We start from the raw sequence: 17,683 nt of genomic DNA on the forward strand, positions 1-17,683 counted from the left end.
TTCCACAGTTTATTGTGATCCGCGCGGTCCTATTTTGATTAATAAAGATGTGTTTAAGCCTGCTGCTGCTGCTGCTAAGTTGCTTCAGTCGTGTCCAACTCTGTGCAACCCCATAGACGGCAGCCCACCAGGCTCCCCCGTCCCTGGGATTCTCCAGGCAAGAACACTGGAGTAGGTTGCCATTTCCTTCTCCAATGCATGAAAGTGAAAAGTGAAAGTGAAGTCGCTCAGTCGTGTCCGACCCTCAGCGACCCTATGGACTGCAGCCTACCAGGCTCCTCCATCCATGGGATTTTCCAGGCAAGGGTACTGGAGTGGGGTGCCATTGCCTTCTCCCGTGTTTAAGCCTAGTTATACTGATTTAAAATTCACAGTCTGAACCCACAATTACTTTTGTACCAACCCAGTATTTTTGCCTTCAAGTGCCTTTGAAACTGACAGAATACATCTCTGTACTCAATAGAGCATAGATTCTTCTGTCTTTGTGCAGAAAGAATTCCACAAGAGGCAGAGTGATAGGTAAGGAAAAGAGTTGATTAATATAGCATGCTTGTGAGAGAGATACAAGCCAGTGGGCAAGGGAGTGGCTCACCAAGAACGTAGTAGGTTACAGTTTTAGGTTAAGTGGGCAGGGGAAAAATCACCTTTTAACTCATTCTTGAGTAAACATCATGTTTCCATCATCAATTCCTCCTCCCCATTGAGTGGGGGAGTTTTCTTGTCCTTATCTGGTCAAACTGGGACTGTCATTGCACAATGGAAATGAGCAAAAAGGCAGTGACATATACTAAAATATGGTAGATCATCTTGGGTTTCAGTGTATAGTCGCCTTCCCCTATATTTTTGTTTTTAGTGTGCACAGAGAAGCGTGTCCTAAGAATTATTAACTTACCAATCTTACTGGGCAGGATGGGGGTCTCGGTCCACCATTGTTTTATTGTTTTGGGGGCATGTCTCATGCTTGCGTGGTTTTATTGCTAAGCAAACATGCTTGGCTTTTGTGGTTAAATTAACCTGCTTTCTAGAGTGATCTTTAACAAACAGGCATCTCCCATACTTTCTCCTTTACTTCTGATCCCTTAATGGAATTAACTATTTAATCACCTACCTTGTTGCTATACTCTGTCCCTATCACCTTCAAATATAGGAGGTAAAAACGACTAACCCACAAAACATGAGAGGAAGAAAGCTTTCCATGGATTAAATTAATCACCAAGTAATTTGTGTAAAACTTTAAGTATATGAAAAATTCAGAGAGGGGAGATTTTAGTGTAGAAAGAGCAAGTTAGAAACATTATTTGGACTTGAGTTTGGCCTCAAAGGATATGTAGACCTTGTGCAGGCAGAAATTAAGGGAAAGTACTTCCCATGAAGTTCAGATTACAGGAGCCGTAGAGGTTTACTGTGGCTTGTTGGAGACCCTGCAGATACCTGTGATTTGCACCTAGGAACTAGTCTGTATGTTACTGGTGAAGGCATTAGCCAGAACTCTGAGCCTGCTGGTGTTCTTTCCTCCACTCCTCATCTCTGCTTCTTATGCAGAAAGGGGAGAGGTTGTGACTAAAGGAGTATGTGGTAATTCACACAATAGAAGAAAGAGCTTAACAACTAAATGTCCGGAAGGACAGAAACTGGAGGATTTCCGGAGGCCTGAGCAAATGGAACTTAGCTTTCAAGCTGTCTTGGTTTCTCCCCATGTGATGACTTCATTCTCAGACCAGTCCCACTCCAGAGTAGGTGACCTCTGGTAGCTTCTTGCTTACATCCTAAAAACTCCCCTGGTCCTTCTGTTCAAAATATCTCAGAGAAGGCCTCTGAATAGCCAAGGGACCAGCTTGTTACTAGAAGAGGGAATAAGGTGCTGGGCAGACAAAAAAGTGAAGATATCCAATAAATGGATGACTAGAGGGCCATTTTCTTTCAGCTTATATGTATGAATTTTGGTGAGAGTTTATCCTGAAGCAAAGCCTTATACATGGAAAACAGGATGGCTAGGTGGGAGTACAAAAAAAGAAAAAGAGAAGCTACAGAGCAAGTGTTCTCAGAGTGTGGTTTCTAAATCAGCAGCAGCATCACCTGGAGCGTGTGAAAAATAGAAATTCTTGGGCTCCACCCTAGACTCACTGAATCAGAAGCTTTGGGGGCAGCTCACCAACCTGTGTGTGAACAACTGTCCAGGTAATTCTGTTGCCTGCTATAGATTGATCCTAACATAACAAGCCCATTTAAAAAGTTACTTACGAGCTTTGTGACCTTGAGCAATTTATTTAACATCTTTATACTTTGAAGGTAGGTGCTAATGTTGGTGCTTTCCTCACAGAGTTTAGAGGATTAGCACAAGTACAAGAATGCTTATAACAGTATCTGGCACAAAATGAACATTATTTAATTTTTTCTATTATCATTGTTAGCACTTGATGTTTGAAAGAAAGATACATATAAAAGGTGATTTCCAGTTCTGGGAAAAGTACACATTGTCTCTTACTGATGGATCAAATTGTCTATATTATTCTTACATTGATCTTACAGAGTCAAGCTGTTCAGAGGAATCACCTCCTGACTTCCATAGTATCGATACTTTGTTTTTCAGTTGAAAATTAGTGTTATTGCTGTTTTTCTTAAAGAATACTTTCACATTGTCCTTCACTGATAAATAATTTACCTTTACTGAGCCTCTTTCCTGATTATAGTTTCTGTGATGATTAGGAATAGCATATGTAAGGCTTTTTACCATATATTATGTGTTCAGTGAATGTGTTGTTGTCTAGTCACTAAGTCACGTCCTGTTCTTTTGTGAACCCATGGACTGTAGGCCTACCAGCCTCCTCTGTCTATGGGATTTCCCAGTCAAGAATACTGGAGTGAGTTGCCATTCCCTTCTCCAGGGGATTTTCCCAACTCAGGGATCAAACCAGGTCTCTTGGCAGGCAGATTCTTTGACCACTGAGCCACCTGGGAAGCCCTCAGTAATATATACATATCTATATATATATATATATCTATATACATATATATATGTATATAACTGAGTATATATATTCTTTTTCATCTTCTTTTCCATTATAAGCTATTACACGGTATCAAATATAGTTCCCTGTGCTATATAGTAGGTCCTTGTTGTTTATCTGTTTTATATATAGTACTGTGTATCTGTTAATCCCAAACTTATGCCCCCGTCTTCCCTTTCAGTAGCCATAAGTTTGTTTTCTACATCTCTGAGTCTGTTTCTGTTTTGTAAATAAGTTCCCTTGTCTCATTTTTTTAGATTCCACATATAAGTGATATCATATATTTGTCTTTCTCTGATTTACTTTGTATGATAAGCTCTATGGCATTGTATCACTCCTTTTTGTGGCTGAGTAATATTCCATTGTATAAATGTACCACATCTTCTTTATCCATTTGTTTGTCAGATATTTAGATGGCTTCCATGTCTTGGATATTGTAAATAGTGTTGCTACGAACATTGGAGTGCATGTAGTTTTTCAAATTAGCATTTTTGTCTCTTCTGAATATATGCCCCAGAAGTGGGATTACTGGATCATATGGTAATTCAGTTTTGCTTTTTAGGGAACTTCCATACTGTTCTATGTAGTAGCTGTATACCAATTTACATTCCTACCAACAGTGTAGGAGAATTCCCTTTTCTCCACATCCTCTCCAGCATTTATTATTTGTAGACTTTTTGATGTCTTTCTTCTTATTCTTTTCTTCCTTTCTGTACGTCACAACCAAGGCACCAATAGTACTGGACCCAATGCAATGCAAGTGGAGTTCTAAAATATTGTGTTTGTGAAAGTGAAAGTGTTGGTCGTTCAGTCGTGTCCAACTCTTTGCAACCCCACATACTGTAACCTGCCAGGCTTCTGTGTCCATGGAATTCTCCAGGCAAGAATACTGGAGTAGGTAGTCATTCCCTTTTACAGGGGATCTTCCCGACCCAGGTATAGAACCCCAGTCTCCCGCATTGCAGGCAGATTCTTACCATCTGAGCCACCAGGGAAGTTTTTTTTTATTATAATATAAAAATCAAAGACATCTAGTATTTATATATGCAAAGAAAAGCCAAGTTCGGTTTAATTTTTCATGTATTTTTTTATTTACCTTTTTTCAATCATAAATATTTTCCTGAAATAAATTAGAACAACAGAGCCCAGCATTGGTCATTTATAGCAAAACAGGATGACAGTCAACTCCTGATAATGTCTTCAATTAATTTTTTATCCATGGAATTTTCTCAACTCTGAGGGTTTGTTTTTTTTTTTTTTTTCCGTATATATTGAACCTAATGCCTTTTTTCCTACCTGAACTTAAATCGTTGAAGAGAGGTGAATTTACTCTGAAGAGACAGGAGTGGCCGAAGGAGCTGATGGTGACTGGTGTGAAGCCTAGCCCTGGCTGGTCACCCCTAGCCTGCTTTCTGATGCCACTCTCTGCCTCTCGTGTCTCAGCACCCGTGGTATATGGCACATGGTTGCCTCTTGCATTATAGGCACAAGGCAAGTCTTTGTTGAGTTAGCAAGTGAAACCCACTTAAAAATTTTTTTTTTTGTAGCTTGTAGGCCTTTCAAGGGAAGATAGTATAAAAGATGATATCTTCCCAAGGGGCCCCAAAGTCATATTTAAAGTTTGAAGGAAATATGACTTTGCCTTTATGGCTGGATAACTATTCCTTACGTGAGGAAGGCAGCTAAAAAGGTAAGATAACTATAGAATTTGCTCAGTGAGGAGCTATCACACCTGGTAAATGGCTTCCCTAAGTCCAAGGCCTCCCCTCCTCTCTGTTAGAATAATGAGTGCCGGGGTCCAGCCCCAGCTGATCCAGGGTATTCGAAGGAGAGACGGCATAGGCGAGGGTCAGGAAACAACTGCTTAATTAAACGTTAATTAAGGATATAAAGAGTAATAGAATGAGGATAGCTCAGTAGGAAAATTCAGTGGAGAAAAGAGGCTGAGTAGCTTGGTTTACGCGGGGGACCAATAAAACTTCAAGACAAGAAGCTTGCACCACTTACGTAGGCCGCAGGCGTCCTTCCATTCTCCCGAAGGAGAGGAGACACTGAGGCCTCCCCGGTCGGATCTTAGAAGCCCAGGCAAAATTAGTAAGCTTGGTGGGTTCCGTGCTCCAGATGGAGACTCAACCAGAGTGAGAGAGAGAGAGAGACATGGGGAGACCAGTATTTCGAGAAACTGATCCCAATTCTTTATTTTCCATGGTCTACTTTTATACACTGAGATGTTATGCAAAAGTCATGTGGGGTCAGCAGTCCTGACTTTTATCAAAGTCAGGTGCTTCATACAAATGTATACAGAGGTCTTAGGGGTGTTACATCATCTTCTGGCCGGGGGGCCTGCTGACAATTTACGACCCTCTCCTTGTGACAGCGGTCAGTCAACCAGGACACTTATTTCTCCAGGGGTGATTATTCTTAAAACAGACGCCACCCAAATAAAGTTACATTCCTATAGGGTGAGGGTGTAGTGGGTTTTAGTTAAGGAAAGAATTTACTTAGCCTAAGGTCTAACGTGATTTATATCAAAGGTTAATACTTATTTCTTCTATATATTCATTAATGTGTATAAGGGCAGGGGATGTGGAGACTTAGCAGTAAACATCAGCTCAACAAATGAAAAACCCTTCACCAATATGATTTCTAATCAGCCCATTATACTAATAATTTTCTAACTTTTCTAAGGAACCTGTTTTTAGAAGGTTTAAAGCATCTCGTGCCTCTCATGGTTGGGAGGCTGTGAGCAATCACATGTGGCCGGACAAGCCTGTCAGGCAGGCTAGAGAACCTCAGAGGAGTTTGTAGGTTAAAACACTCTTGTCACACCCAGGGGTTTTTATCAACTGGAGCTCTAGGTTAACTCCTTCTCCGAAAGAGGTGGTGGGGGACAGCCCCCCGTAAAGTCAGAGGTGTAGGTGAGAGCACAAAGTAGTAAGGTAGGCAGGCTCTGGTTATGGGGGTAGATGCTCGAGGATTTCCAGGGGGACTCCTGAGGCTCGATCCCGCCTTTGCGTATATCGAGCCTCCTTCCTCATGACCTTTGCCATGGGCGGAGTGCCTCACTCTGGCCCCCAACAAATGAGCTCATGAATACCGCTTGCCAGGTGGGTACAAGATACTTCTATTATCACCACAGCTCTCTCTTTTCATATTCATTTTAACATATCTTCACAAGCATTATAATTTTCCTACCTGATAAAGAAGTGTTAAGAGAATCTTACTCTTTATTTTTTTAATAGTATAAAAGAGGAAAAGTGTTCAGTCCCTTTTGAAAGGTTATGATTCAATTCGAATTATATTAGGAAGCATATACTCAGGTATCTTAAATCCCTCTTTTTGATAATGGCATTATTTTATTCTAAGGCTAAATTTTTAGAATTCATTTTTTAACATGTTATATTACAAACTGATAATGTAATATCTCTATCATGGCATATCTTTAAAAAAATGAAATTCCGATTCTCAGATACAACCTTAGACTATAGTAAAAATGAATTGTTAACTTCAAGATTTTTCTATAGGTTAATTTTTGGTCATGATAATAGAAAGTAACACCTATGATAAGAGATATAATTAACTCTACCAAAATTTGAGACTGAGAAAAGGATATTAAGAAGATATTTCATTAATAATGTCCCATTAGCATACAGTACTTAAAATTTAAACCTTATTTCATTACATTAGAGATGTTTTTTTATTAAGATGCTCTTTAAGAGGGTCAGCATATCTGTGTATTTATAACTGGGAGTTAAACCAGCATAAAGCCAAAGTCAGCTGGGAAAATACTCAGAGATTTGTCCTGGGTACATTTCTCAATTTGGGCTGAATTCAAATGTAAGCCATTCTTTGATTAGCATCCTCAAATGACAGTGGCTACATCAGGAGTCAGATTCTCTCATGTTCTCAGTCAGGTAAACAAAATAACAAAGAGAGAAAATAGGAGAGGGACAGGAGTATTGTACCTACCCTTGGCAAATGGATGAGAAGTCTGATCCCTTGTTGTAATCCTGACAGCTGCTGCCAGAGAAGATGGGATGGAGTGTGGAGAATTCTCTTCTCTTTTAGCAGCACAGGTAGCACCCAGTGGGGCCGGTGTTGGCCCCAAAATCATAAAAGGGTAATAATAGAAGCAGATTCTTTTCAGTTTCTCACTGACCCAGAGGAATAGCTTCAAGATGACTTTATCTCCACCCGTTTCAGCCAGTGGTATATGAAGCAAGAAGATACTTGCTATGTGCACCCCGCCAAAGGGAACAGCAAATCTCCAAGTCACGTGGGGGGGTGAGGGTGGGTTGTGAGCATTTATTCTCTCCATAGGTCTACTTGTCTTAGACCATGATTACCAATCCTGTCAGTGGGTGCAGAATTAAGCATAACAACTCTCTTGGCCTAAAACAGAGAAAGAAGATACAGAAAATGCAGATATGGTCTGCACTGCTAGTATTATACTAGCAATTCAATCTTTTCTAATCGAGTGACTTGGTCATCATGTCCCACTATCACAGCAGTGGCCACTTAGTTCTAATCTGTGTGTTTATCTAAGTTCATGAGCAGCAAGAGGGTTAATTATTATTCCTCAGTTTATTCTCTCACCATACCCAGGGCCTATGTCTTAGTGGGCAGAGTAGTCTCTAAATCTTTCAAGACCTTTTATCATATGGAAAGAGTGATGAGATTATGAAGTAGAACCCATTCTTCTTGCAAGGGGAAGTAGAAATTTCTAGAAGATATTATAATACAAGTCTCCTCAGTGAGAGGAAGATCTTGAGACCTGCTCATCCGACTTCTCCTCAAGTCAGGTAAACCACGGCAGAGGGCCTTAACCAGGTTATCAATGAGAACTGAAGGCTTCAATGGATCTGGGAAACTCTTAGAATTACATGCAAGGCATTGTTTCTGTGAACATAGGTCCATAGCTTTTGAGGTTCTAAAAAAGATGATGACCACACACACGGAAACAAAACCAATGTCTTCAAGGGTTGACACAGCTAAGCAGCAGTGGAAGGTCTTAGAGTGGATCTCAGATCCACTAAGTGGATCTAAGATCTAAGATCTTAGAGTGGACCATTAAACTTTATAAATGTTCAAGCTTAGAGATGGAGCCTATTAAATAACAGTGATATTTAAAGTAGTTTACAGGTCTTTGATATAATGCTTATGGTTCTTTCTCCCGAAGATATTAATATTAAAATGGACGTATTTTATTAAATATGACTGTTAAAATTGGCATTTAATGGTTAATGTTAAATTCATTTACTATTAGTATTTTACTAAAGAAGTTTTTTTATGGCCAGGGAAAAAAGTCAAATAAAATAAGTTAAGAGCAGTTGGTATTGTCTCTGACACTTAACCAGTGTTTCTCATTTTGAGGTCATTCATCACAGTAGACACTATGATAAATAGTGGGAATGCAATATAATGGGAAAAATGTCTGCCTTTCAGATTAAAGTTTGAGGAGACAACACCCAAACTAATAATTATAAATGATATAGCAAGTGCTGAAATAAAGGTATGAGCAGTGAAATAGGGAGGATCATAGAAAACAGGCAACTCAGCTGGCCTAGAACCCGAGGCCAGGCTTCTCAGAGGAGGTGGTAATAACGTCACACATTTATACAGCCCTTACTAGCTCTCAGGAACTGCTCTTGTATTTATTCAGTTAAACCTTGTACACTAGTGCAGCATAAAGATATTAAGGAATTTGCAGAAAGTTAGTAGGGAGCAGGGTCAGGATTTGAATTCAGGCCCTCAGGTCTCACAATTCCCTGTTAACTACTGTGCTACCTCTTACGCTTCTTGTGGTGGGGCTAGAAGTAGTAATAAAACGTGGAGGGGACTTCCCTGGTGGTCCAGTGGTTGAGACTTTGCCTTCCTAGACAGAGGATGTGCGTTTGACCCCTAGTTAGGAAACTAACCCATGTCTCACAGCTAAAAAAACCAAAACATCAGATGAAAACGATAACAAATTCAATAAAGACTTTAAAAATCATCCGCATTAAAAAAAAGTAAAAAAGAGATGGGGGAAGAAACAAAAATAGGGAAAGAGCTAAAGAGAGGGGGAGCCCAACCTCCAGCTTCGAAGAGTTTGAACATTTCCTGAATTCAGATTCAGTTAGCTTTTTGAGGCTCAGCATTTCCCATAGTTCTTTTTTCATCATCTCACTGTGCAGAAAAGGGGTCCTGAAGTTTATGTGCGGGGTATCTCAGTGTCCACATATCCAGATGTTCACGTATCCCTTGGGTCTGGTTGCACTTTAACTCAACTTCAAAGTTATTCACTTCCTCCTGTTAGTCCTCCATTCACTCAGTTTAAAGTTTTATTTTTACCCTATCCGTTTTGGGTGGTACATATAGAAACTTTGTCAAAATAGATGAGATATTGAATTCCGTTTTGAAAAGTAAGGTAGAAACATTCTTTGTCTCTGCCTCAAGTGCCTCCCTAGCCATATAGATGTGGGAAATACATAAAGTTATGAAAATAATGCTGTGGGAAGAGCGAGAGGGAACAGCTTTGATTTCTTCATGGTGAGTGTGACAAAAAGCCATGCCTGCAGGTCCTCCATGATTTCCGTCTACTAACCAGGCTCCCATAACAAAGAAGGGATATAGGGTTTGCATCCTGTTTCTTCCTCTGCTGTGTGGCTCCTTGGAACAGGTGCTCAGGCACAGGGCTCCTTCTGGCCGCTGGAACACTAGAGTGGTCTCTACAGCCTAGCCTGCTGTCAGGAAGTGACTTGGGTACTGGGAAGGTACTGCTTGTTATTTGTTCCTAAGCAGTGTCTGCTAACTCCTTATTGCAATGTTGTTAAAAAGTTCTCTTTACTGGAACAAATATCTTCCATTTGGATTATGTCATGAATTTCATCTGGCAAAATGAGACTTTCAATAGCTTTTGTGTGTCGCCTCTTTTTTTAACATCGCTTGTCTGGTGGCACCAAGAATACTTCCTTGCTGAAAATGGATCCATTTACAGTCAATAATAGGGTGGCTAGTGTTCGTTTTTCTTGGGAAAACGAAAATGTGCACCTTTTATCCTATTATACTGATCCACCAGCTTCAGATTATCTGATTTTGCTAGCTTCTCATTTTCTCCTGTATCTTAATGCTATCATTAACAAGAATTCTGTTGCTAATGGTTTTGGAAAATAATATGTGTACTTTCAGCTGCACCCCACATTTTTATGGTCTGTCTGATTTAGCTGGACTTTGATATTTATTCCCAAAGCTGCTTTGTTGCAGATCAAATGTGAGGAGCTTTAATGTCCTAGATTTATTTTCAGTGTCCTTATTTTTGCTACAAGATAATGGAGTTAATATTTTAACTATTAGTTACTGGGTGAAAAACACTTCCAAGTATATAATTTATAGTATATATCCTCTGAGTGATATATCTATATGTGTGTATGTGTGTGAAGTGAAGTGAAAAGAAGTCGCTCAGTTGTGTCTGACTCTTTGAGACTCCATGGACTGTAGCCTACGAGGCTCCTCCGTCTATGGAAATTTTCCGGGCAAGAATACTGGAGTGGGTTGCCTCTAGGTTCTTCTCTAGGAGATCTTCCCAACCCAGGGATTGAACCCAAGTCTCCCGCATTATAGGCAGATGCTTTACTGTCTGAGCCACCAGGGAAGTCCGTGTGTGTGTCTGTATGTATGTGTATATAAGGGGCTTCCCTGGTGGCTCAGTGGTAAAGAATCTGCCTGCAATGCAGGAGACCTGGGTTCGATCCCTGGGTCAGGAAGATCCCCTGGAGGAGGGCATGGCAACCCACTCCAATATTCTTGCCTAGAGAATCCCATGGACAAAAGAGCCTGGCAGGCTGCAGTCTATGTGGTCTTACAGAGTCGAACACGACTGAATCGACTAAGCAGCAAGAGCATGTGTATATAAATATAAATAGAAGAGAGAGATTTTCTATTTTTAAAAACAAAAGATCTATGAATATCTGTGAATTTTTTAATGATAGAATATTTTCTAAAGTATAATTTTACTTTTTAAACACAAAAAAATGTGTCTTAGTCTGTTGTATCACTATGCTTTATAAAGTTTCCACTTCGTCATTGTTTTTATCTCCTTTTGCACACATTTTCTATTTTAGAAATAATTTTGAAATCTATTTTGTCAAAATACTGACAAGAATGTATATATAATACTGTAATTATTTGTCTGTTGACTTACATATTTATTGTTTTGATGGGATTAAGTATGAAATCTTTTTGTTTTGTATTTTTTTGTTGTTGTTGTTAGCTGTTTCTAGGGATTGCATACATTTTTTTTTTTTAACTAGTATTTTTGAGTGTCTGCTTTGTGCTGGATTCTTCAGGTACTATAGTGAATAAACTGGACATAGTCTCTGAACTCAAGGAAATCATTTTACATTTCTGATGAGTGTGCCTAAAGAACTCTAATTATTCTTTAGGTATTTTTTGAGGACAAGTTCTTCTTTTGCCCAGGGAAAATGTATAGATACATAACAATTCATTTACCTTAGCAATTCCCGACAGACATTCCATATTTCTTCCAGAAATGAAAAAAAAAAATCTTAAATAAATTTTGTGACCTTGGAAAATGTGGAGTTTTTTTTTTAAGTCATTGATGTTTTATATATGTAAATATATGTTTTATATATATAAAAGAGCACCTCTTTAGTTGACTTGCTAAGACTAAAATCCAAGTTTTCTAATGCCTAGAGAGTGCTTTTCAACCACTAAGGTTTTTAATTAGATCCCTCAGGTAGTAGTCTCAAACTTTTCTGTGCAGAAAACTCACCTGGGGCATTTGCTTAAAAGAGATCTGGAGATGACCTAGGAATTTGCACTTTTAATAAAACACAAGGTCCTGGACCACTGTGTCCTATGACAGCCATGGATGGACTTCAGGTGGTCCTGTTCAGCCCTGAAGCTATGACTACATGATTTTTTTTTTTTTTTTTCAATAAGAGAGTCTAGGAGAATTTTGAAGACTTTCATTAGTTTCTCAGAAAATCCTGAAAAATAACAAGATGCTATATGGCATTGTTGACTCAATGGACGTGAGTCTGAGCAAACTCTGGGAGATAGTGAAGGACAGGGAAGCCTAGCGTGCTGTAGTCCATGGGATTGCAAAGAGTCAGACACCACTGAACAACCCAAACAGCAACAGCAATTGGGAGCAAGAGTTTATGAGTGGAAAAAGTAGCAATAAGAACCCCCAAGGAAAGGCCTAAAATGGGGGAAACACTACACAGCAGCTGTAGATACTCAAGTGGGATTGTAATCCAGACTCCAGAACAATGTCCCCTCAGCTGCTGTTTGAGAAAATCTTAGAAGTCGACTGACATGTTGGTGAACTGGTGTTCATTGGTCAAAAAAGCTAGAGAAACATTAAATCTTTAACATTTTTAATTTATTATAGAACTGCATAGACTTCAGTATACTAATTTACACTGTGAATAACTTTTATTTTATATTTTTTTTGGCCATGCTCTGTGGCTTGTGAAATCTTAGTTCCCCTAGATGAGGGATTATTGAACCCAGGCCCCTAGCAGTTAAGAGAGCAGAGTCCTAACCACTGTACTACCAGGGAATTCCTTGTGACTCACTTTAGAGAATATTTCAGTTCAGTTCAGTTCATTCGCTCAGTCATGTCCGACTCTTTGCGACCCCCAGCACGCCAGACCTCCCTGTCCATCACCAACTCCTGGAGTTCACTCAAACTCACGTCCATCTGGTCGGTGATGCCGTCCAGCCACCTCATCCTCTGTCCTCCCCTTTTCCTCCTGCCCCCAATCCCTCCCAGCATCAGAGTCTTTTCCAGTAAGTCAGCTCTTCGCATGAGGTGGCCAAAGCACTGAAGTTTCCGCTTTAGCATCATTCCTTCCAAAGAAATCCCAGGGCTGATCTCCTTCAGAATGGAGTGGTTGGATCTCCTTGCAGTCCAAGGGACTCTCAAGAGTCTTCCCCCACACCACAGTTCAAAAGCATCAATTCTTTGGTGCTCAGCTTTCTTCACAGTCCAACTCTCACGTCCATACATGACTACTGGAAAAACCATAGCCTTGACTAGACGGACCTTTGTTGGCAAAGTAATGTCTCTCTGCTTTTGAATATGCTATCTAGGTTGGTCATAACTTTCCTTCCAAGGAGTAAGCATCTTTTAATTTCATGGCTGCAGTCACCATCTGCAGTGATTTTAGTATGCAGTAATTCCCAAATCTATCTGATCATAGAACCCTTTTCTAATGGTTACATCTTTGAGAAATGCCTTTAACAGAAGGAAAGACACTAGTCGCTGAGTGCAGCACAGAAATAAGTAACTGTCTTCAAAACCTTGTCATGAAGAGAAGTTTAAAATGTGTCCTTAATATTCTAAATGATAGATAGAATTTTATATTTTAGAAAAAAATTAGTAAAATATATAGGGGGAAAATGCCCTCAGCTATATGGTTATTTTTATTTTTTACATGAACTTATTCATTGTTAGTTGATAGTGAATTTAATGCTGTCTTGCTCTAAAGTGAAAATTTAGTTTTTTTCTTTATACTTTTCTTAGGATTTAGGAGAAATTTGTATTTCCTAAGAATCATAGAGCTCATTCTATAATAAAACAATAATCCTTATTTCATACATTTTATAACTATAATTGGTGGCCAGCTAAACATAGTTGCCTGTGTGTAAACATTTATGTCCTAGATTTCTTGAAGTAAGACAGTTCTACAGTGATAAAACAGAAAAACCAAATAGGTAAAGACCAGATCAGCTTAAAGGGGGAAAGCAAACTCCTGGATTGCTTGCATCCAGATAAGGTTTTATGGAGAGGTGATTTGGAGGAGAAGAGCAAATTGAAACTTGAAAGAAAGAAAAGGAGATTAATTCAGTGAAGGCAAAAGCAGAAGGAACTCCTGCTGGGGAAAACTCCATCCTAGCGTGGTTAACAGAGAAACATAGATATGCTTGGGCAGATAGAAATCATGAACTGAGGTGTGATGATTAAAACAGTGTTGTTAGATACTGTGGGGAAGAATCAGCTTCAGCATCAGTCCTTCCAGTGAATATTCAGGATTGATTTCCTTTAGGATTGACTGGTTTGATCTCCTTGCAGTCCCAAGGACTCTCAAGAGTCTTCTCCAACACCACAGTTCAAAAGCATCTATTCTTCGGTGCTCAGCCTTCTTTATTGTTGTCTAAATCAGAAAACTAACAGTTATGCAATAAATAACATTAGGTTTTAGACCTTACTCAGTTCAGTTCAATTCAGTCACTCAGTCGTGTCCGACTCTTTGAGACCCCATGGGTGTAATTCTTTGGCGCTCAGCTTTCTTTATAGTCCAACTCTCACATCTATACATGATGACTACTGGAAAAACCATAGCTTTGACCAGATGGACCTCTGTTGGCAAAGTAATGTCTCAGCTTTTTAATACGCTGTCTAGGTTGGTCATAACTTTTCTTTCAAGGAGCAAGCGTCTTTTGATTTCATGGCTGCAATCACCATCTGCAGTGATTTTAGAGCACCCCAAAATAAAGTCTCTCACTGTTTCCCCATCTATTTGCCATGAAGTGATGGATATGGGTGCTGTGATCTTAGTTCTCTGAGTTTTAAGGTAACTTTTTCACTCTCCTCATTCATTTTCATGAAGAGGCTCTTTAGTTTTTCTTCGCTTTCTGCCATAACTGTGGTGTCATCTGCATGTGAGAGGTTATTGATATTTCTCCCAGCAGTCTTGAATCCACCTTGTGCTTCATCCGGCCCAGTGTTTCGCATAATGTACTCTGCATAGAAGTTAAATAAGCAGAGTGACAATGTACAGCCTTGACGTACTCCTTTCCCAATTTGGAACCAGTCTGTTGTTCCATGTCCAGTTCTAACTGTGCTTCTTGACCTGCATATAGATTTCTCAGGAGGCAGGTCAGGTGGTCTGGTATTCCATCTCTTTCAGAATTTTCCACACTTTGTGGTGATCCACACAGTCAAAAGCTTTGGCATAGTCAATAAAGCAGAAATAGATGTTTTTCTGAAACTTTTTTGCTTTTTCAATGATCCAACAGATGTTGGCAATTCAATCTCTGGTTCCTATGCCTTTTCTAAATCCAACTTGAACATCTGGAGGCTCACAGTGCACATACTGTTAAAGCTTGGCTTGAAGAACTTTGAATATTACTTTGCTAGTGTGTGAGATGAGTGCAATTGTGCGGTAGTTTGAGCATTCTTTGGCATTGTCTTTCTTTGGGATTAGAATGAAAACGGACCTTTTCCAGTCCTGTGGCCACTGCTGAGTTTTCCAAATTTGTTGGTATATTGAGTGCAGCACTTCACAGCATCATCTTTTAGGATTTGAAATAGCTCAACTGGAATTCCATCACCTCCACTAGCTTTGTTCACAGTGATGCTTCCTAAGGCTCACTTGGCTTCCCAATCTAAGATGTCTGGTCTAGATGAGTGATCATACCATCATGGTTATCTGGGTCATGAAGATCTTTTTTGTATAGTTCTTCTGTGTATTCTTGCCACCTCTTCTTAATATCTTCTGCTTCTGTTAGGTCCATACCAGTTCTGTCCTTTATTGTCCCCATCATTGCAAGAAATGTTCCCTTGGTATCTCTAATTTTCTTGAAGAGATCTAGTCTTTCCCATTCTATTGTTTTCCTCTATTTCTTTGCATTGATCAGTTAGGAAAGCTTTCTTATCTCTCCTTGCTATTCTTTGAAACTCTGCATTCAAATGGGTATTTCTTTCCTTTTCTCCTTTGCCTTTCATTTGTCTTTTTTCAGCTATTTATAAGGCCTCCTCAGACCACCATTTTGCCTTTTTGCATTTCTTTTTCTTGGGGATGGTCTTGATCACTGCCTCTTGTACTATGTCATGAACTATGAATCCACAGTTCTTCATGCACTCTGTCTATTAGATCTAATCCCTTGAATCTATTTGTCACTTCTACTGTATAATTGTAAGGGATTTGATTTAGGTCATACCTGAATGGATGGTCTATTGGCTTTCCCTACTTTCTTCAAAGGTCTTCCTTACTCAGATTTCACCAAATTACCCTAATAATGTTCTTTATAATAAGATAAAATACTGATCATGTATTGATTTCAGTTGTCATATCTTTTTAGACTCCTTTTGACTAGAACATTTCCTAGTCTTTGTGTTTCCTAACATGACACTTTTGAGGAATACGTCAGCTTTTTGGTAGAAAATCCCTCAGTTTAGTTTTATCTTATACTTCCTTGTGACTACATTCAAATTATGCCATACCTTAAAAAAAAAGAAAAAAAGAATTGTATAAGCTATGAATTTGCAACAGCAAATCACATTTCCTATTAATAACTCTGCATCATTTAACATAATTACTTAATTGTTATGTTTGCATCAAACAATACACTTATCTCTAGCTTCCCAGCGGGGGAGGGGGAATGATTCTCCTAGGAGATTTTATCTGTATTTACTAAAGAAAAAACTTGATTTAATCATTAAGGAGCTTGTTAATTTTGATGGCTTAAGGAGTCATAGATTGTTCTAATATTGAATGAGAAAACATATAACATGTTCAATATTTTTGATCTACTCTTTTTACAGTTATTCCTGAATACCCACAGAAAGGAAGAAACTTCTTCCTCTCCTTAGATGAACTCAAGTTCTTATCACAGCTAGTAAAATCATTTTTGAAGTTGGAAAAAAATGTTGAGGAGTTGTTTGAAGAAATGTTCTTATGGCTCCGGATACCCAGGAATACTTCAGGTAAAATGCTCTTCTGCACATCTATAATTCTCTCTGTTTTTGCCTCCTGCTAACTGAATCTATACCATTACCTGAAAAAAAATATATATGTGGTAGAATTTAAAATAAATATTAAGTATAAAGCATACTGTGAAATTACATTTTTATCCTTTGTATGTTATCAGTGGATTAAGAAATTCATTGAATAGTTTGAATTAAAAAATCATCATAAAAAAAATCATAATAAGTAAATCTTGGATCATTATCTTTAGCTAAAATTAGATCAACATATTTTTTAAACTCAAAGAAACACAACCTGGCCTATGGAAAGAACAAGCACACTAGATGATTTAGTAGCACCTTTTTTTGTTGCCTGATGGCCTTGAGCAAAATATTAGTTTCCTTAGACCACCATTTTCTCATCTTTAAAATGATAGTATAGGACTAAATCAAGTTTCTCTTTATTTTCTTTCAGAATTTGGTACTTTAGATTCCAATATACTATGTAGAATTTTGAGAATTTAATGATTTAATGAATGTAAAATATTTAAGAGAATGTCTAGCATATCATAAACAGTAAATATGAGTTGTTACCATTGTAATTATAATTATACAGTAAGTTGTTTTTAGTTAGTTTTAACAAAATTCTTTTTTAAAAAACTGTGCTATGTGTGTTCAAATACTGTTTCTAACATTAAAGGTAGAATTCAGAGGCACAATGGGTTAAGATACATTTTCTGTTTTCATATCTAAATTTATAAAGATTTTCATACATATCGGAGTGAGTTATCCAAAGTTCTGTTTTACATAATGCACCATATTATTTTAAGGAGAATAAATGTAAATAGTGGCTGCATTTGCAAAACAAAGTGAGGGAAGCAAGTGATTAACAATTAATCTACATATTGCAAAACCAACTTCCAAACCTGATTTCTTAGTGAAGAATTACATTTAATTTAATGTATTTCTTTGTTTACCT

The 17,683-nt window shown here is 38.5% G+C and overlaps 1 protein-coding gene across 11 annotated transcripts in view; it reads left to right on the plus strand.

The window, feature by feature from the left end:
* KIAA0825 (KIAA0825 ortholog) overlaps window positions 1-17,683 on the plus strand; it is a 442,771-nt gene that overhangs the window by 108,297 nt on the left and 316,791 nt on the right. For all 11 annotated transcript variants that reach the window (XM_044948546.2, XM_044948547.2, XM_044948548.2 and 8 more), the window contains exon 6: window positions 16,564-16,725. In XM_044948546.2, coding sequence (XP_044804481.2) covers window positions 16,564-16,725 — 162 coding nt within the window. The remainder of the gene's footprint in view (window positions 1-16,563; window positions 16,726-17,683) is intronic.

The sequence above is a fragment of the Bubalus bubalis genome, chromosome 9 (assembly GCF_019923935.1).
Source record: "Bubalus bubalis isolate 160015118507 breed Murrah chromosome 9, NDDB_SH_1, whole genome shotgun sequence".
In the NCBI taxonomy this organism is placed as follows: Eukaryota; Metazoa; Chordata; class Mammalia; order Artiodactyla; family Bovidae; genus Bubalus; species Bubalus bubalis.